The sequence below is a fragment of the Zootermopsis nevadensis genome, unplaced genomic scaffold (genome assembly GCF_977971745.1).
Source record: "Zootermopsis nevadensis isolate Lab colony 2312 unplaced genomic scaffold, Znev_1.0 Znev_ptg000019l, whole genome shotgun sequence".
Lineage (NCBI taxonomy): Eukaryota > Metazoa > Arthropoda > Insecta > Blattodea > Termopsidae > Zootermopsis > Zootermopsis nevadensis.
The window spans coordinates 10,667,868-10,689,781 of NW_028259151.1; the positions used below are offsets into that span (position 1 = coordinate 10,667,868).

Below are 21,914 nucleotides of genomic sequence, written 5' to 3' on the forward strand. Positions count from 1 at the left end.
CAAACCATACACTACCGTCTATAATGTACAAAATGTATTACATAATAGCAATAGCAATAATAATAATATGTATAATCATATATTTAATGTATCATAAAAAGTCTGGAACACTCTGAAAAGTTAATGCTGGTTTCTAACTTTGTTGGCCCCTTTCAAACTGCATATAACTTAAATTGAAGCAACAAGCAATTTTTCAGGCCTGTGAGTACGAAGACTTAGAAGTCCGGGATAGGAATTAAAGTACAAGAGTTCACTAGCTTATCCTAAAAGCTTTCAGGGGATGTCCACTAGTTACGATAAACCACGACTTCTCTGTATGAAGTATCCATCAATGCTACGTTACTAAGGCTAAGTAATTATACTGTGCAGTTTACACCAACCAGCTTGACATCACATTTTATATATTCATTCACTCATTTTGACACACAGGTATAACACTTTCTGTTTAATCCATGGACAGCTACTACATACAAAGGCAATAAATATTATTGCATGTCTTCATGTTCTGTATACTTCAATATACATGGCATCAGCCGCCTATACACACACAAACTGGAATAAACAGCTGCCATGGGGAGCAAACTGTTACATGACTAGATCCAATCAGCAATATTGGCCAAAGAACATTAAGGATAGCGTACCTTAAAAGGTAGATAGACACACACACACACACATATTTATAAATATATATAACCTGCACCTCCTATACTTACACTGCAGATGAAAAATTCACATTATGGATTACCACCTATCTCACAGTGATTCATTCAAATGCATATCAGATAGGTATGAACTTATCAAAAAGACTGCTATGCTATGAAAAGGAATGGATGACAGTATAATGGAAGTTATGTTAGCTGGTTCTCTTCTTATAATTGGCCATGTGCATGTATATGATAAGATAATTACAACAATATGTGGTTTCCAGCTGCCATAAATTTGCTTGGCAACTGTTAAAAGCTGCAACTGAATAGACATTATAGCAAATGATTTCCTATATTGCTATATTTATGTTGGTACCACTGTTGGCAATTGTAAAATCATAGCACTTCTGGAATATTTGTGCTGTCTATGTTGACAGTGCATCTGTAATGCATAGAAATGACAAATGAAGATCAACCACATATGAACTGCAATAAGACAGTAGTCTCTCGCTTATGTCTGAATTAGTGCACGTTAATATGGAAATGTCTAGAAAGTGGCATACCAAAGGACTGATTTCTTTGATGAATGCATAAGCTGGGGAAGGGACCAGAAATGTGCATGATTCATTGGGTTAAAATTAGCTTGTTCAGATAATTTACAAAGTGTATGTAAAATGTTTACATACAAATGATTGGGTGGGTGAAATGCACTACAGAATGTTAATAAAATTAATGTTAACTTCAGTAACAATTTGAATGTTACATACATTTTTTGCCCATGATTCATATTTGCACCGTTCATGGGTCACGAATGCGATAAAAGCTGTCAGAAGATGAAAATCTCTGACGCTTATTAGAACTGATTATAACAATTTACTTGTCACATTCATTTATGTACAAACTGAGATGGTGTGATTAAGCTGAACAATTTCCTGGAACAAAACAAATTCTTCCACAATTGTCCACATACTGGACAGAACCTTATAATTATCTCAGCTCTGCTGCTGACCAGCATGGCACTGAAGGAAGTAGCACAGGATACCAGCTTGAGCCATCACAATGAATGTACCAGCAGCCAAGGAATCGCACTGCTGCTGTCGCAAACCAGATTCAGATTTCCCGCAGCCAGGACGGAGTAATGTTGGGCCAAATACTGTAGCCAGGTTGTGCAGTGACATTTTGTTTTGCACTTTGTGCTGGTTAACCCTGAAAATATTGAAGGCGATGTGTAGAACCCGGGCTACTGAAGCCAAGTGGAAACTGATATTCAATAGGGGCATTTAATAAAAGAATGTAGAATAATTTGCCAAGTCATAATTATAAAGACATTAACTTGAGTAATTCCAGGTGTTTTCTAATTCAGACACAGCCTCCAATATGAATGTTTGGTGCAGTATAATGCAATGCCAGTGAACATGAGGTTTTGAAGTCATTCAAAATTTGTTAAGAGTATCAAATTAAAAGAAATGGAAACAGTTCACAGTCAATAAGAAAGTAAACATTCTGAAAGCAGTTAATTTAGCAAACAGTGTTGGTCTTTCCCTTTCACCTATCTCTTTTTTTAAATACCATAAAACATTTAATTTAATTTGCCATTTCAGTTCAAAACAGAAAATGTCAGGATCCCCAGAAGTACTAGTACATGTCATAGTCATAACTTTCTCTACTCATTCTTCATTGAACTGTCTTACCTGACAAGATGAGCCAGGAGATAGTTGATAATATTCTGATTTTGTTGTGGTAACATGCTGAAACATTGGTGCAGCAAGGCACTGTTCTTGTTGGCTGCATCATTACCACCTGAGCTTTTGTATGCCTCTAAAAACTTAGGATAAAGCTCGTCTGTAAAAAGAGCTTCGGGTAGTTCCCGCAGGTACAGTTTCAAAATTCCAGTCACAGAGTGAATGTCTACTTCCTTCAACAGTTGCTCCGCCTCATATGAGTCTGTTACAAACATAAAAACTGAACATTATGACAATCAACCAACATGCTACAACATGTTGTGAAAATATAAATATTATAAGCATAAAATCTATTGTCTTTATGGGAAGTAGATTGCATTTTCTTCTTAAGCAATAATGCAGACAATTTTCTACATGCTAGCCAGAATTATGGGATACACCGATCTCATCAGATGACTAAGTAATATCAGCTCACAATGTGAATAAATTAACTTGCACATACAGGATGAAAATTTCAACAGGAAAATAACAAAAACTTGCCGGGGCTTCAGCATAACGGCCTTGCCTTCTGGCGGCCGCGTATAGGCACAGAGCTTTGGCGCCATCCATTTTCAGGGCTATTTGCTACCGAGTATATAGGAAAACAGTTACTTGATGTGTTTCACACTCACTTGTCTCAAAAGACTTCTTAAGGCGGCCCAGATCAGAGGCAGAACCAGACACTCTATAGATTCCAATTTCTGCCATACCTCTGCGCTCAACTTCCCTTACACATGCTGTCACAATAAATGGAACTTCTCTTTTCTGACGCCTGTAATTAATTGTCAGGATTATAAATTCTGTGATTACATTTCACGAGGAAGATTTCTGTACAAATTTACATCATATTAAAGCTAAAGATGTATTCAGTGAACATATTTTCATCACATATGACATGAAGGATTCTAAGTGGTTTATCTTTCAATACTCATTGTAAAGCATAAAGAAAGCCACAATGTTAGGTGCTGAAAAATAATTACTTCAAAGAATGAAGTTCTCTGGATCAATCAAAAATAGATTAGCACTACTTAGCTTTATGGCAAACAATTACATGTGGAAAATTCATTAACTTCAACAGATATTGTGAAATGTCTGAAGATGGCTGAATGTAGGCAAAACATGTAGGATGGTTGTTTGAAATCAACAGTTGTGTTAATGCGTAATTTCAACTTCTGAGGATAGGCTATGCTGAATGTACCCCCAAAAGCCAAAGTTAAACATTGAACTCGTCATGAAAACTCAAGCACAACAGTGTTAAGACAGTGGGTATGTAACACAGTTACAAAATCAACTTACTTGCAAACCTGCTGGATCTTGGCGCCAAACAGGCCAGCTGTGCGAGCTGTTGGTACGCGACGAAGTGTCACTTCACTTGGTATGAACTGTAGTGTGACCAACAGTGAACAGTTGTACATAGGAACCAACTTATCTACAGCCTTCTCTCCCAGCCATGACCTACTCAACTGGAAAAAAATATTTTAAATAGTTGAATAATACCATTACCTTCACCACTTTCACCATTCACATGCATTCAATTTATGGTCACTGTCAAACTCAAAATCTGATAAATGTTCTTCCACTAGTTCATAACACAAAACAGCTGATCACCTCCTACTTCTATGTCTTAACCTACGATACAAATTTATAGAGAAACAGAAGAATCTGCAGCAGAAATATTCATGCAGCAAACACACAAGTCAACCAATCTGTTTTAAATCATACTGATCTCTACATACACAGTTCACAGAAATAATCTACAGCAAGGACAGGCACCAACCATTATTATGTAGCACACAATCAGGACAGTGTCCAGTTGTAGGCCAAGTGATATTAAAATTTGAGGTTCCATAAAACATAGGTAATTTCCTGACTAGCTGAGTAACTTTCAACTTCTCAAGACAGAATATGGTCCATGGATTTAATCAATTAACAAAATGATTACATCACAGTAACATCATCTTATGGTACTACTGTTTATAAACAATGTAAGAGGCCTCTTTCTGAATATGTGACATTTTGTTGTTTGAGTAAGTTCCTTGTTACAGAGCTTTCACCATGAAAGCCTATTCCTGAAGTGGTTCACATCATCACAACCTACATTCTCAAAATATTTCTTTCAATTTAGTGTTATAAAATCTTTATATATTTCTTGTGTTTCCCACATATCCACCTTTGAGATACACAGTAATTTTAAGAATAGTACACTTTTGTGAACAAAGTGATAAAACTTTGGGTTCTGTAACAGTAGGAATTTCTTGACCAGCTCAAGGAAGGGCCTGAAGTGTAGTCATAAAGAGAGTATACAGGTATAATATTTTTCCTCACACAAGCATAAGAACAGCTCCAGTTGCTTTACCTTTTGTGTGCTTTTGGCTCGAAGGATAGCACGATCCTGACTCTCCTCATACAAGAGGATACGCAAATTCTGCGAGCCCTCCAGCTCAATAATAAACTGTTCATTCCAGCGGGGATTAGCAGAATTGCACACCAATTTTGACTTTGCCTTACGAAAGTAGTGGCCATATGAATCCACCTCGACACACACGAACAGGTCTGTTGATTCAAAGAAAAAAAAGTCACACAGTATCTGTAAAAACACTTTCCACTTATAATATTTAGTTATTTACTTACAGTGTATAGTTTATTTAACGATGCTCATTATAGAAAATGGTACAAAAGTATATCCCCATTTAATACAAAGCAGGATACGCTACAAAGAGGAAACTAACATTGTGGAAACTGGGACAGGAAACATTACACTGAGGAAAATATTAAATAGGGACTTCAGCATACAATGAAATTTGAATAACAGAGAAGTGAAGACAATACACAAAAACTTGAACTAAACAACATGGTATTTCAAACCAAAACATTTTATAGTTAGTATTGCTGTAGAAAGCTCACGATTCATTGTACGTATAACAATTCTGTACATCTGCTACTGTTCCACAAAACCTACACACAAAGAAGTGGTTCTGCTTATCAGCACCAATAAGTACTGCAAGTAAAAAAAGATAATGAGACTTCTGACAATGATGTATTTGTGTCTGCACAAGGTGCAAATAGTGAGCACAATTCTCTAACCGTTCACCATCTAAACCAGCGAGTGCCTACCTGCAGGCTGGTCAAGGTCCTGCAGTTCCCTCAGGGTTAGATGAAGGTCACCAACCAATAGGCTTTCATCCCGACCAGTTCGCAAAAGATACGAACCCATATTCGTCTTCAGGAAGGTTCTGCAGGCAGTGATCCATGCTTGAAGTTCATACATACTAACTACGTTTGTTCCACCGGGACTGGGAAGTTGGCAAGACTGAAGAGGAAATAAACATATTTTAACTTATCATATTTGGACCCAAGAGGGATTCAATGAGTAGGCATTATAAGGTATGTAATGAGTAACTTCATGATTTATACAGGTAACCCATATTTGTGAGGACAGCAAAATCTATGCTACTAGAAATGGTTTTAACCTAGGGGGGAGGGAGACAAGAAATTCATACAGCATTTTGGCTGCGAAAGTTTTTCTTTTTTTAAAATTGGCCACATGGAAGAAAAGGAACTGGGAGGATTGCACTAACACACATCTCATAAAGATTCACTGTGAAGATGTAAGATGAATAGAAATTACCCTTGTTTACACTGACTGGTGGGCTTTAGTAATAGCAATGTTGAACCATCCTGCAGAGTTAGTAGCAAAAGATGACAAGACCGCAACAAACTGAATCTCTGGGTACATTTTCTTGCAAACATGAACATGCACAAGCTGTTACAAACAGGCCACGTTCTAAAGTTCACTCACAGTCCCTTTATGAACTGACAACACACTTCCCACAGAAACAATCCTATACTTATCCACATATTATGTCCCAAAACAAGACAAGCATCCCGATTCGTATAGCAGTTTTAAGAAAAAGGTGTACTCATGATATCTTGATAACAATGTTCAATCCAAGAAGGATGGGATCACTGGGGCATATGACAAGCCTGAAGACCTAGGCATAGATGGAAGATATTAAATTGTATGTTAGGGAATATAAAATAAGTAAACAAACAACTATTAACACTATAAAAAGACACTATTGCCATACGCGTTTCAACCTCAAGAGGTCATCATCTGTGGCATCAAGGAAATTAATTCATTTAATCAAATGGTTTAATGGTTCAAATGGTTATTGGATGGGAGGGATATGGATTGGATTCATGTGGCTCAGGAGAGGGACCAGTGGCAGTCCCTTCCATCAAAGGCCAGAAATTTGTTGAATAGCAAACTTATCAAGAACTTTTGTTGACATCTTCTTTCATTCCTACACTTAATCCATAATTTGGCTGAAATATATATCTGAAATGAAAAATAACTGAAAGCAATACTGTTGTAATACCAGTAAAGACAAAATAAAAACACGATTCTACTTCACATTCACAAGAGCATAACCAATGGGCTGAAGAACATTCTGCCGATTGTAGACCTTATGTTGAACTACTGTGAGTAGTTACTGACAGCAATGGTTGCTTCATACACATGGTGAAATTTTGGAATGAAGGTTAAATAACAACTCTGCCTTGCACATCTCCTACAACGTACAGCACAGATGTTTAATTTCTACATAAGCTCAGTACCAAAAATAAAGATTTAACCAGAAATACACAAAAACTAAAACCTGTCAACTTAAAAGTTGAACTCTGTATCCAAAATGATTATTAACTTTTGCTGCCTTCATACACTGTCTCTGGAAAAAGTTACTTTCATGTGCAAACTGAAATTAGGAGTGTATGATATTATTGCCCATAGAAAGTCTGTATCATAAAGTATATATTAGGTTTTGACAATGATATGATTAAAGTCAGTATATTTCAACAATGAAATGCATGTAACATAATATATTTCTTAAATTCTGCCTGAAAAAATCCAACAGGCACATAATAATTCTGTTTGGAATGCCAGCAGCCAAACACTAAAATAAACCCAACACTGCTACATCCCCACTTTGTATTTCAGAGGTACCAAATTCAAATCTTGGTGTGGTGACCAATTATACTGATGGACGCTCTTCTTGAACATTCCCAGTCCCTCCACGCAAATGTGCATTAGTATCTTAAAACAGGCCACAATCACTTCTCCTGTATCTATTCCAGTTCACAAATCATCCAATCATGAATTAATTGATTGATATTAAGGCACATCTGTCCCTTCATGAATATGATTATTTTTTGTTGGTGGTATGAAAATGACACCACACTCTGATATACACAATGTTCATGTTGATGTATCAATCATTAATCCTAGATATGTTACTGAATATCAAGATTCCTTAGTTATAATTAATTTAGCATGTAACAAGTATCAACAGCAACAATATTTTAAGAAACTGTACTGTACCTGCAGGGCATGAACCGCTTCTATCCACTGAGTGCGTTCAAATTCTGATGATAAGAAAAATGTGTATGTGCGAGCAGCCGAACGGTTTCCGACTCGGAAGACCAGATTGGGCGATGCCAGCACCAGCTGCGCCTCAAGGTCGGCCAACTTCTTTCGCTGCTTATCTGAACCTCGACTGCTCAGTCTTGAGCGCTATCAAGCAGGCCAAAAGAAAAAAGAAACGAATAGCTGACACTTCCATTTCAAATCATTTTAAATTCTGGTAGAAAAAATTGAGAAATAAAGGAACTTTGTAAAATGCACAGCTAAGAAAGTACCAACTTACCAAAAAAGACTCATCACTATGCAGTTATTTAGACTGCATGTTACTTACTTAGCTATCTCTGAGACAATCAAATAACATTATGTCAGTAATGAAAATAAAAACAATAAAACTGAATTCAGAGAGGGATATCGTGAATGATATTGAAAACATTTCAAAGGGCATAACAATCAGAGTATACTGAACACTTCTACTTCTAACCTTATCGTCACTCTTCTCATCCCGGAGTATCTGATCTCGTACGGTACAAGCCTGAGACTTCAGGGTCACAATATTAGCAGGTGAATTCTCACGAGGCTCAACAGCTGGCTCTTCAAATATCACTATTTCACTCAATGGAATGTACCATTTCAACTCAAAAGTGAACTTGTCTCGTCCAGATGCCTGCAAAAACATAGTAATAACAAACATTGTACTCCATCTCAGAGGCGTATCTACAAGCAAATGTGCGATACGCATGCAGATGAAACTTGATTTTAAACATTTTACAGAAAGTTTGATAAAACATTATTTTAAAATAATTCTGAAACTGTTACACAACCATAAACTGCTGCACTGACATTTCAGTAAGCAGTGAAACTGTCATAAATATGTGAAAAGAGAGATTTACAAATAACTACCCCTTACTGACTGACATACAAACAAAACACAAGTCATTGTTTGACATTCTTCCAATGTTTTTTCTTGATTATCCCATACCCTTGAACAAGCCATTTTGTTAAGAAATAGAAAATATCAAAAGGTTTAAGCAAATTTATTCAAGTATTAAATTATATATGTTGAGTGCATGTATATATAAAACAGTGTCTTGAAACTAGAATGTGATATTCTGTTTTATTTTCATTACATGCCTCAAAGACCTTGGACTCATGTTCTTTCTCAAATGCTAAGGATACACCTGATCTCACAACAGAATGCTTTCCACCACTGACCCTTTTCTTCTTTCCCCAGTATCTTATACAACATCCACCAACACAGTTCCTACTAGCAGAATGAATTCCTACATCTTCTCCTTCTTGAATCACCTTCAGTTTTTCACTAACCATGAATGGTAATAATGCATCCGTTTAAAGCACCTTGTACATCAGCAACCACTTGTACATACATTGTGAGGAAGTTGCGAAAGTTAAGATGCTGCTGTCAACTTAATTATAACCCCCAGCTTTTGGCATCACTGGCATTTTACAAAAAGTGCACGGGTATTTGCAAAAATATGGTATTAAATTTATGTGCATCAGTGACAGATTTAAATTCCTTGTATTTACCCTAAGAAGTTCACTGGAAGGTATTAAATGTACACTGCCCAGGTAAGTACGTGGTTCTAAGATAGACATTTTGAAGCAAATTCCCAAATGCTGTACTGTATTATGATTTTCCACCATTACATCAATAACTGTGCTTTCAAAATGTTAGACACTTGACACTGTTATAAGTGTAAGAGCAAAAGTCTGTTCAAGAATGAATTCACCAACGTATCAAGTTATGAGGATTTCTGTGTTGCTTAAACATAGTATGTTTTACCTTGTATTTTGCACAAGCTATAACATCGTTAAAAAGAAAAAGATGCCGAAGTTTACGGTGTCCATCTGACAGCTCCACTATAAATGAATTCTTCACAAGACGGCGCTGGGCTCTATCAGCCGACTGTCAGAAAGAAACAAAACAAGTCTGATAAAGACTGACACGTCTTAACATAACATGAAATGAATTCAAATTTCTAAGTTGTATAAGGGACTTCAACATTGGATATGGAGGTAATACATTCTTACAAAACACCTACAAGAATAAACAGTATCACAATGCATGTTTTTGCAGCCCCAAGATCTATTACTTCCCTGCATATCTTACTAGATCAAGCTTCCTGCAAGCACGAGGGTGGTCCAACTGAATGACAGCAGAAGTAACACACTAATTTATGAACATTTGATGCATAATCATGCATGTTTCTGCAACGTTTAGAAACAGCACTGGATCATCAGCTCATGGTAAGTCATGTAACTGGAAGCTCACTCTTAAATTGGCCAGTATCACAGAAGTAAAGAAATATGTGAGACAACATCTAATGCCACCCAAATTTTCCTAAGGATTTTTTAACGTGTTTTGACATGGCATCACTAATTAAACTGGTACCAGTACCACTTCAGGCTGTGCATGGACAGCAACAAACTGGAACAAACCTGCTGAGCTGTGATCTGAGCCATCTCTTCTTTTTTCTGGCACAAAGAACACACCACTTTTTTGGTTTGGCATCCACGATCAGGGAGAGGTTCAATTATATATGATTTGAGGTTTCCATGGCTGTAAGTATGAAGATGGCTATTTTCTGGACTGTTCAACCCAGAAGACAGCCATCTTCAGGTTCAATTATGCTCTACACAACAGCTACTGTTTTATTCTTTGCAGGGTCAATCAGTGAGCTTGGTAGTTTCATCTTTGCCCCAGCATACACCAAGGACCACAGATATCCTACACTTGACTCACACAGTTCGAATGTTCTGTACCAGAGGAATGTACTGTTTGAATGATTATCCCTTCCTGGTACTGCCATACTTAATGGACTCCTGTTGCCAAGAGAATATTTTCATTCCTTACAATCTTTTGCATTGAGATGGAGAGACAGCCGGCAATTATATGACTTACCGGAAACATGGTTTTTGTTTGGATCATGTTAAACTCATCCAAGAAGTTCTGTGTCATCTTGAGAGCCTCATTTAATGTCTTATGATCTGGATGTGAATCTGGAGTATACTTCAGCAAATCCTGTAACAATTATTCACTTCAATCCAACACTCCTGTGAGCATCCCTCCCCAATACACACACATATATTTCTTCACTCTTACAGATGTTATAACATTGTAGACCAAACATGGGCAAACAATAGGTAGCCTCAGGCTGGATCTAGTTCCCTCATCATGGTCGCAGGTTTCATAACATATCAAGTAAGTTACAGTGACCTCCCAATTATCCATGTATGGATTATCCAGTTTGTAGAATACCTGGTTTGCAAATTAACTCTGCATGCAAACACATCTGAACTAAGATGGATGTCTTCCTGGTTGTAGCATTGTGTAGTCTGGTAGAAGTTTCCCAACGTTTCAGAGATCATAGCTGCCTCCATCATCAAGGCAATGCATGTGGTAACTTATATAAGCAAGAAAAATAACTCGAAAATTATGTGAATATTTCTACACAGAGACAGTTCTGCCATCAACATATCTAAAGTTCTGTAAAACATACTGGCATAGCAGCAGCACATTCTCCTGGCCACATCCATGCTACACTCCGTCCTCACTGGGCACAACTATAGACCATAACAGTAAATATATACGTAAGAACACTTATCTGTCAATGTTAAAACACAAAACAACTTGATATCCTACAAATCAAATACACTACAGTCATAAAACTTGTAAAACTTTACATGGACTGAACAAAAGGCAATGGTGGGCCAGGGGTTGCTCATACTAGCTACTGATGATAATATCACTATACATCCATCATGATATGCTGGCCTTGTCTGAACTACCAATTTTGAACCACAACAAACTGCAATGAAGATTACTTACATTCATTAAATCCCCATCTTCTTGTAAAGTGTTGTTCAGTTTGTATAAAATTCTGTTAGAATTTGTGTGAGTCTGCTTTGTGTTTCTTGTATATGTTAAATATATTGTGACGTGGTGCCGAAAGAGCTGTCACCTTGCTCTGGAGGGGAAGAGCTGCCTATCTCCCCTCCCTTGCCAATGGACATGGACTGTAGATGTGGCCGTCGTGGAACGTTCCAGATGACGCATTCCCCTCCTTTCCAGAACCTTCGAGAAAGCGTACCTTCGAGATCCTTGCTTCTGGAACATTCCGCGACTGGGCCGGCGAATATAAAAGGTTGCCTCCCAGAGTGTTGGGGAGTCTCTCTGGCGCGGAAAGAATGGAACAATAGAGCGAGAGCTGTGGGGGTAATCCTGCGAGAAGTTGTGGCTGAAGTCTTGCACGAGTATTGTGTGGGGTCTCTGGTGGATGAGTGCGGAATAGTGTGAAGTGCCTGAGGAGCCATCGAGCAGTGTAGTGTGGCGCTGAGAGCTGAGGGCCAAAGGCTGCATGTGAAGAGCACCGGGTTTGTGGACCGTGGCGGCTAATGAGCCAGCATGCGTCCAGTGGGGTGCTACGGGCCGAGGGCTACGTGTTTGAGTGAAGAGCACCAAGCTTGGGGGACCAGAACGGCTCAATGGACAGTGCATGCTGAAGGAACGAGAGTGTGTATGTGTAGAGCCAGAGACCTAGAAACTGTAGTAGCATAGTTGCCTATATGTGTAGACTCTGTAAATTGATTTATTCTCAATAAATCAGGGTTGGCATAGAGCCCATAGCAATGGTCGTCAGACGACAGGAGTCGACATCACGATATCAACAACTTATCTGAAATATTTCATAACTTGGTGTTTCATTAGCAATTTGTTTATTTGGTTACAATGTAAGTATTGTTTCTGCTAAAATTGCAGACTAGAACATACATATTTTATAACATGAAGTGCATTCACTGACTTGTGCAAATAGTGTGCTACAGTGATACAACAGACACAAGTAAAACTGATGTGCAACTATTTAATAAAGGCATTTAATCAATATCTCTCTCATGACCTGTAATACATAGTGAAGTAGGAAGAATAATGTAGTTTATGCATGATTCTATGTGCTGAGAGATGGTAAATTATGTTTTAGTAGGCAACCACACTGAAAATATTCTGGAACATTGGTACACGGTATATATATAATCATGAAGTTGGAGATACTTTGTGTTTATGTACTTGTCTACAGAGAAATTAAACTTTCATAAGGACAACAGTATGTATGAATAAAACATTTTTGTACTTACATGTAAGACCAATGCATTTTTCTGTACACGAGCTACTGGCTTATGAAGCAAGTCTTCTAGAGACAGGGACTGCGACTGTCCTCCACCAAGTGACTTCAAACGAATATCTCGTGTGATGTCAGCAAACTGGGCACTTGAGGCAGAGCATTTGCGCACTGTGTCTGTCGCACGCCCATAATTATGCAGGAATGCACCATAGATATTGATGTTACTAGCCTGTAGCAGACATGTGAAATATGTGAACTGTGCTAACCTGAATAGAAACTGGCACAGCATTTCTTGTGCCAATAGTTGTGAAGAGATATGGTAGTTGCCACCAGCCTCACTTCAGATATCTCTCAGCTAAAGTACATAACTGTACTAGCAAAAAATAACACTTCTATCCAAACCTTAAAACTGTAGCTGTTGTGGCATCAAATATTACACAATTTCAAAAAGGGTTCTGTAAAATAAACCCAATAAAAAGAAGTTGAGATTATGAAAGGATACATCCATTCCAAATAACTACAGTTAAGTAGCAATATAAATATATATATATATATATATATATGAAAAGCTCTTATTAACAGAGATGTAAAGTGTCACTATTAAGTGTAAGGATGCAAGTCCATACAAACATACAAGTATTTCATTTCATCATATGAACAAATGAGCAAATACTGTATTTACCTGACATTAGGACAACAGATTTTTACTTTGATTTTAATTCAAAATATGGGGTTGAGTTATATTTGCAAGTGAAGAAACACGCTTGAACAATGCAATTCCATAATTTCTGGTAAAACAGACATCTAACAACTGCAGTGCATCACATCAACACACAGCAGTGACCACCGAGCTTCTGTTGCAACTATTCCGATCATCATAAGTTATATAGTCATATAAATTTTGCATCCACGCTTCTGCTAAAATATTTTGCAGTGATACAGTATCCATCGGACACACATCCTTATATTCAGTGGCTCTGCTGTTTCTCACTCAATGACAATTTTTCTGATACACAAGACTTGGTAGTCAGATGTCATTTAATATGAGGATGCACTGTAATCCTTGTGGCACATGATGTTTGGGGCAATATGAAACATTCGCACGTGCACGACATTCTTTTAACAGATCTATTTCTTCACGCAGCTTATAGGGATTGTATCCATTAAACAAATGTTCAACAAGTCAAGCAATGCAATCATGAGGCCCAATGTGGAAGCAAGAGAAACTACTGCGAAGCAGATTAATTCATTCTTGTGACCTGCATAAAATGCTTTTTACGCTGATTCAGCAGGCCAACTTGGGTGGCAGCCAGGAAATATAAGAATGAGGAAAATAAATAACAATGAAGTGCAAAATCTAAAGTTTATGTACAGCAATCTGTAATACTGAAGAAGTTTCACACTGGAAAGTAAAAGTGTTAATAACGGAAATACAGCAGATATGAGAATTGAAAGCATTTTAAAATGGCCGTCACTAACTTTCTACTTGGATGCCGCAGTCACTTGACCTGCCAACTCACCATTATACGGAAATGATCTCCAATAGTAAGCTGTCCATCCCAGTTCTGTGTGCAACGTCTGAGACCATCTAGGAAACTCTGGTGCAAAGTATGCAGTTCCGGGATTTTGTAGAACATTGTGCTGAACTCATCCTCTGATATAACAGGCTGTGACGTGGTGAGGGTGGCCTTGATAGCCTTCATGTACTGTAAATTAGGGTGGTAAAATGACATTAAATATTCCAACACTTCCTTTTATAAATTTCAGGGAGATACTAGCAAGAAAACCCAATCACTGAAGTGGATAATTCAATTACAAATGAATGTAAGAATCCAAGAATTCACTCTGTGCCACATTGCCAATTAACTATTTGGCATAACAGAAATATTTCTGAAAAATTCCAGGTTTTCACAGCAATTCATAAACAATTTTCTGATCTTATCTTCTGGGATCTGATGCCTTGTAGTAGCAGAAAAGGTTTCTGATGTTTCACACACACATAATGCCTCCACGTACTGAATAAACACTATATTAATATATGAGATGTTTTAGGCCCCTACAAACACGGCATGAAGTGATGAGAAGTAATAAGACATGGTTGATATAGGAAATTATGGGTAGGCCCTGAGAGGTATTATGTTCGTCCACGACATCAGACACCTTTTTCTATTACCACAAGGTGTCAGATCACAGATGACAAAACTACAAATTAATTTTTAAATCTATGGTAACAAACATTTCATGTTTACAAAAGTGAAGTCTGCAATAAATATAAAAGGCTTTCAGTATGAAAGGTAAACTTCTTGTTTAATATAAATTTGATATCAATCTTGCCTTTTCACCAAATAAAATAATGACTTGTACCACATACCTGGAGCATGACATTCAGGCATTCAAGGTATGCTGTCTCACTCTCAATGATACTAGCAATAATGCACCGGTACATTGTTATTCTCTCAGCTTCTGCCTTACTGCCTACGTCCTGAAATAAAAAGGACAAAGCAATGATTCTACTAATTAGCATAAATTAACCCTTTGAACGCAAGGCTCTTCGTAACTTCCCTTAATCCCTCCATCCTAACACCAGGAGAGTGCGTGAAAATTAAGCCAAAACCGCTTCCTTCCATACTCTTTCTAATTCATTATCCATCCTATCATCTAATGATATGCAGTATGATCTAGTAACAGCATCATTAAATAAACCATAAGTAAACAAATAAAGAAATTTAACAAGCAGAATGTGTCTGTCAGTCTCCATTATTTAAATTACAGGGCGCTCTAGCAAACAATCACAGCTGCTGTGTACACCTAATAAAATAGTTGTAAGACACGGATTACTGTTTCAGTGATTGTAAAGCACAATGAGATTCTGTGAAGCGAAGCGAACTTTTAGGAAAACATTATGAATTGTATGGACAACAGTTGATGTGAAAATCACTTACACTCCTTACACAGTCATGCACTGAAACTGTGTGAATCATTATGAATGAAAATGCACACATTTCATGCAGGCAGTATGTCCTCAAAACTGCCCTCTAAAAATCTTGCATTTTAAAGACGTATTACTACATGAAATTTAATAACACATCAACTGGTATTACTGACATATTCCCCTCAGAAATTCACACAACCACCAAACTGGTATAATAATAGGAAATAAAAAAATAGATGTGTGTTCATGAAAATCTGAGAACAGTTCAAAAGTCTATGTGTGTGTGTGTGTGTGTGTGTGTGGGATGTAAGATTTGAGGTTTTCACAGCGGTGAGTATGAAGATTTCCGTCTTCTGGGTTCTTGCGCTGTGTAGTCTGGTCGATGTTAACCAACGTTTCAGAGGTCATGAATATGAATATTCATCGCCCTGATGACGGAGGCAGTATGACCTCTGAAACGTTAGTTAACATCGACCAGACTACACAGCGCAACAACCCAGAAGACGGAAATCTTCAAGCTAACAAATGGCTGGCACTGAATAAAAAGGACATTTTGACTGGTACTTTGATGTAGAGAAAATGTTTAGAGAAGCTTACAACTGAATTGCATACCTGCAACTGTATCTTCCTAGCTGGTGCAGGGGTGGCTACAGCCGCAGACTCAAGGGAAGAGCTGCTACCAGCAAAACATGAAATTGCACCTCCTGTTTCAGAACCTCCACCTGATACGTCATCCGTCTCCATGGAGATTGTGCGTAATAATGGTGGAACTTCTGTCTCATCTTCTGATTCCAACGAACTACTTCGTCCTTCGGCTCCTGCTCGGTGCCTGACAAATGGCGACATGAAATTAAATCATAAAACTATGAACACATAACAAACAACATTCTTTCAATTTCACACACCATAATTTCTGTAGTCTGGTGACAAAACACGAACATAAACACAGTACTTTCTGTGTTGACAACAATGCCAAACTTCTTTGCTTGCATCTAATAAAGCCCACATATTTTAGTCCTTCATTTACAATTCCTATGCCCCAAAACAGTACAAGAAAGCTTATTATTACCACTGCTGATGTTTATTAATATTATTGCATATATTCACCGTTTTACGGAGTATTTACTTCTATGTACCTGAGACAAACCTTGCTCCTGAGGTGCATACTGCAGCAGCTATTTCTGAAAATTATTATTATTATAACCGAATTGAATTATTGTTGTTATACAATTCACAATCTTCTGGTAACAACACAATTTCATTATCTTACATTATGTAACGTGTTCTATAGTTGTATAATATTAAAACCAAAGCGTACTTGATGAAATAGTCGATGTTGACATAATTGGACTGCTTACTGAAGCTGCTAAGACTACCAGGGGAATGAGGCTGAAGTTCAGACTGAGAGCAGCAGAGAGGACTGCTACTGGGGAGCGTCATAAGAGCTGCAGGGGCTGAATCAGTCGTGTCTGTTGTACCAGAGCTGGCACTTGTCATTGTACTGCTGCCTCCACCAGTTCCACCTGCACCAACAATAACTCATTACAGATATGAACTTGGTCTCACCATTAAGGACAGAACATAAATTAATGAGAATGAAGTGATCACATGAATACATAAACAGGAGAGGAATTACAATGTTCATTCAAAAATGCAACCCTACTTCATAACACATGACATACTCTTCTGTTCAGACACTTTTCTCAGTGATTTATAGGGGGAGTGCAGGAAGCTGAGCCTCACGTCTTCAAAAATGGCCGTGTTTCCGATTTAACACGCCGACAGTCTCGAGGAACCTCCTGATTAGGCAAATGACTGTTGCTTTGTTTGGCACTGACTCATTTGGGAACATTTCTTGAAAAGCTTTTTGGTGCAACAAAAATTACTTTCTAGCAAAATAATGCTCACAAGTAAGACCCGTCTTGTTTGATTAAAACAGCACACTGAACTAAGTTGTACCACACTGGACAAATAATGGCTGTATGCATGTTTTGGTTGCAATGGCAATGGTATCCCTGCCACTGAAGTTCTAAGTTGTTGGATATCTATCAGGTGATCAACTCCACCTCATATATATGGAGCATATGGTGACGGTGAAGTTTAGGTTGCATGTTAAAATGAACAATCTGCACAAGGTAAGGCACATGAGGCCATTATAACACAGCATTTACTGTCACTGAGATATGACTGCTTGCAACAAAGGCAGACATCACATTATTTTTTTACATATCACCACTATTACTGAGACACAAGTCCCAGCAGGAAACCAGAGCCCTCAAACCATTGGTCAAATGCCCAGAGCCAGGTCATCCCAACAGCAATACCATTATCACCTTCATAATTCACAAACTGCTGGGTTGATAGATGCTGTTTGAGGGGCCCACAGAAATGAAAGTTGATGTTGAGTGTGGAGTCGGAGTCAGTCAAAATGTACCGACTTTGATATAAAATCTTAAGAAAATGCTATTTTCTGCAATAACCATTAGAATTATATTTAAATATAGATTATAAGTCTAAAACGTAGCCTGATGATTCACATGGTGGTGATGAAATCTCTTATGGTAACACTTACCATTTTAGTAAGTTTACCATTATTAATACATATTGAGCTTTTATGTAGGAGTCGGAAGTTTCAGTACAGGACTCCACAGTACTCCATACTACTACAACCACTGTTACGTCTGCCAGGATGTGCTTGGTTTTGCACCATACAGATACTAATACAATTTTATAGCCACGGTGGTCTGGCCTTGTAATCCTGGGGTCTCGGGTTCGATTCCCGGCGGTGCCCGAATTTATAACTTGTGCTGGGCAAGGCCGTGGTCTAGGCAACACAAAGTTTTCCTCCGGGGGCTTCCCGGTTTCTCCGTGGCATCCCATTCACACACAGAAGACGGAAATGGCAAACCACTTCTGGATCATCTGCCAAGAACGTATATGAACAGGTCCCAGTCCGAGAAAAGGATGGAAGGATCCTGTTCATATGGACCTGTCGTCAGACAGAACACTAAATAAAAAAATACATTCCCCACACAATAATCAGCAGCTCCTGATGAATTTGTGTTGGTGTGTTCCCATCTGCATGCAGAAATATAATCACAGCTCTTAATTCTTATGTTAGCCCTACTTTCTAGTGTCCCTGTCATTTTGCTTTGGACGTGACATGTGCATGCATCTCTTGCTCTGCAAACAATTAATTATTCATACTCGCTCAACAACTGCTGATAAAGCACTTCCACTCATAAATATAACTGCTTGTCCTGCCTGTTTGTACTTTATTATTGGAACAATATTTGTAAAAAGAGAACTGAGAAAAATTTCCATTACAGCATCTCCTGCACAGTTCAAGCTACTGACTGGGTAAGAAAATAATAAATTATAGTAGCCATGAAGGCTCATCAGATACCTTGAATAATGGTTAATGAAGAAATGGTCTTATCCCTCAGATTGGGTGTTCAAGCAATAGCCCAGCTACCCAAACAAAATAAATGAGGCAACTCAACAACTACAGATACAAAAAAGAGATAAAGCAGCACTTATAAAAACTAAGAAAAGTGAAAAGAAAAATGAAATAAGAGGTGACTTTAAACATATTTCATTTTTAAAATGTCAATAAAAGAATTATAGAAATGGCACTAAATAATACAGAAAAGAAACAGTAGAGTTTGGTGTATGATTTAGTGCCAATGAATGATTCATTCTCCATAGTTGGTTACTTTAACTATACAAATGAATAAAACAAAAAAATTATTATGAACTTATTACAGCAGGAGACAAAAACAGTGAAGTAGGATCTAGAAGGGGCAGTACATCCTTAGGGTCCCACTTTATTTTTGCAGGCAGGAGGGAAAAAAAAGGAGAATGGATTTTCAAGAAGCAGTGTGCACACTGAATTTATAATTTACTTGAAGAAAGAAGGTAATTCAATGGACAAATTGGTGTTAAAAAATCTGCTCCTCAAATACAAAGCTTAATTCAATATACATAACAAAAAGCAAGAAAATATTGGAAATGCATTTTGCTAAGTCTGATTACCAGGGTTGTGTGAAATGAGACCCTAATAGCATTAAATATTGCTTGGACAAGACTGTTTCATCACAGCCTAATAGTCAAGACAGAGTAATGCATTTGCTTACAGAAAATGGTTTTGCAGTATTGTGTAAAAGGTCAAACTGGGGGCTACCAGACACTACCCTTGACATTTTAATAAAAATAAGAACATTTCACCAAGGCTGTCAGTAGCAGATGGGCACATTCTGAAGTCTGAAAGTTCTTCCAGCTTCTTGCAAAATGTTTTGCTGGCAAGTTGCTACTGAACAGAGGCAAGGGTGAGAATTTAGGCCAATGACCTGTCCCAATATACAGAAGAATATTCTTTGTTCAAAAGACTTTAGTTGCACTCTTGAGCAGTGAAAGTGGAGTGATACATTCCATTATCGCAATCTCATATTCAAAGAAAGGTTTGTTTTAGTCCGTAATTGTGTTGTTAGATACAATATAAGTTACTTTATTTTTATTAGTGGTTTTAGTGATTGTGTTACTATTAGTGATAGGATAGACATACTTCTAGAAACTCAATTTTCCTCCTTAAGTACAGAAGAAAAATTAGAAATAAAAAAACCTTAGTGTGCACCAACCTAGACTTAACCTTCAGCAGGGAAGCAAACCAAGAATTAAAATAGATCACTCTACAGTTTCTAGCAAGTTAGTTACATTATCATTGACATATCTTAAAAAAAATACCCAAAAAAACTGGAAGATCTAAATCAGCAATTCACATGGTTGCCATCCTACCACAGTAAAACTGGTATAATACATGCAGCTGCATGGCTTCAAATGCATATTAAAGCAACAACTATCGTACGTATGTCCAAATATGGATACTCTTTTCCAATGTTGTCTGTACAGTTCATTAATTTTGTAACTTAACCATTAAGTAACTATTCTGAAACAATTATAGGGTACATACCAGTCTGCAGGTACACATACTCGCCGTCAAGAGCAACAGAGTCGTAGTATGGCTCCTCATCATCTGGCAATACTCCATCCTCACTACTAGCATCTTCCAGAGGACTCTTTTCTCGCACAAAATGCTCTTCCACCTTTATTGCAGCATCAATGGATTCTTCACTCCTAGCTTCTGGACAAGATGCTGCAGCTTCATCTTGCATTTCAATAGATCTGTTTTCATTCTGTTCATCACAAGTCTCTTCCACTTGGCTCCCTGCATGATCATCTCTGTCAACTGAATTCAGTGAACCATCATTCATACATTTTGATTTGTTGTGAAATTTCTTGGGAGGTGGCAATGGAGGTATCTTCTTAGAAGGTGCTCCCTTACTGTCAATAGCTTCCTTCATTCCATCACATTTAACAACATTCAAACCATTCACTTCTATAACTGTAACATAGTTAGAAATGTCAGGATGTGTGTTACATCTTGGACGTCTGTGCTCTGATGCTCGCTTTCTGTTTGGCACTTCACTGTTTGAACGACTAATACTATGATCATCTGGTAAGGCCAGAGACAGTTCACTAATACACTGATTAACAGAATCACTGTTGATTGTCTCAGCAGAGTGAATGTCATCTCCTACATTATTGCCATTTGTTTCAGAACGTTCATTTGAGGTAGGCCTTGACCTGTCAGTACTTTTAACGTCATTATCATCGCTATTAGCTTCCTCGTCATTTGTAGCCAGCGTTTTGTGCTTCGCAACGTCAATCAATAACTGTTCAAGATATTCCACGTAGAACTCCTCCTTCTCTAACTCCTCCCTCAAGACTGCAACTTTTTGTTTGTGTTTGGCGAGATTCGCTCTAACATCTTCCTCCCAAGCTGCTGGTAAGTCACTGCCAGGGAATCTCTGGACCCAGACATTTCTGAAGTCGCCAAACACACTCATTTCAGTGATGTGCGCATCTTATACTAACATTATTTATCCACAAACTTTCTCAATCAACCACCTCCCGCACAACAATCTACCTCCTACCATGATAAACTCTACCTTAGCGCAATCACTGCCATAGATAACATACACGGCCTCCGCGATTACATTT

The 21,914-nt window shown here is 37.8% G+C and overlaps 1 protein-coding gene across 1 annotated transcript; it reads right to left on the bottom strand.

Annotated features, from left to right (window-relative positions):
• Nucleotides 1-2: 2 nt before the first annotated feature.
• Nucleotides 3-21,893, bottom strand: RhoGAP1A (Rho GTPase activating protein at 1A). Its single transcript, XM_087351317.1, has 16 exons — nucleotides 20,824-21,893; nucleotides 17,173-17,377; nucleotides 16,467-16,683; nucleotides 15,294-15,404; nucleotides 14,443-14,628; nucleotides 12,936-13,151; nucleotides 10,705-10,824; nucleotides 9,586-9,708; nucleotides 8,266-8,448; nucleotides 7,743-7,934; nucleotides 5,480-5,675; nucleotides 4,722-4,918; nucleotides 3,662-3,828; nucleotides 2,998-3,137; nucleotides 2,336-2,588; nucleotides 3-1,850 (listed from the first exon to the last, which is right to left on the bottom strand). Exons 1-16 carry the CDS (start codon nucleotides 21,758-21,760, stop codon nucleotides 1,637-1,639), a joined length of 3,657 nt encoding a protein of 1,218 aa, XP_087207443.1. The 5' UTR covers nucleotides 21,761-21,893; the 3' UTR covers nucleotides 3-1,636.
• Nucleotides 21,894-21,914: the final 21 nt, after the last annotated feature.

Bases quoted from the DNA above. Each gene is read 5' to 3' on its own strand.
- RhoGAP1A (XM_087351317.1), bottom strand. From the start codon at position 21,760: ATGAGTGTGTTTGGCGACTTCAGAAATGTCTGGGTCCAGAGATTCCCT. The intron at 15,405-16,466 runs GTATGCAATTCA...TTTTTATTTCAG, and splicing joins CTAGGAAGATACAGTTGCAG to GACGTAGGCAGTAAGGCAGA. The intron at 1,851-2,335 runs GTAAGACAGTTC...CAATATTTTCAG, and splicing joins CTCCTGGCTCATCTTGTCAG to GGTTAACCAGCACAAAGTGC.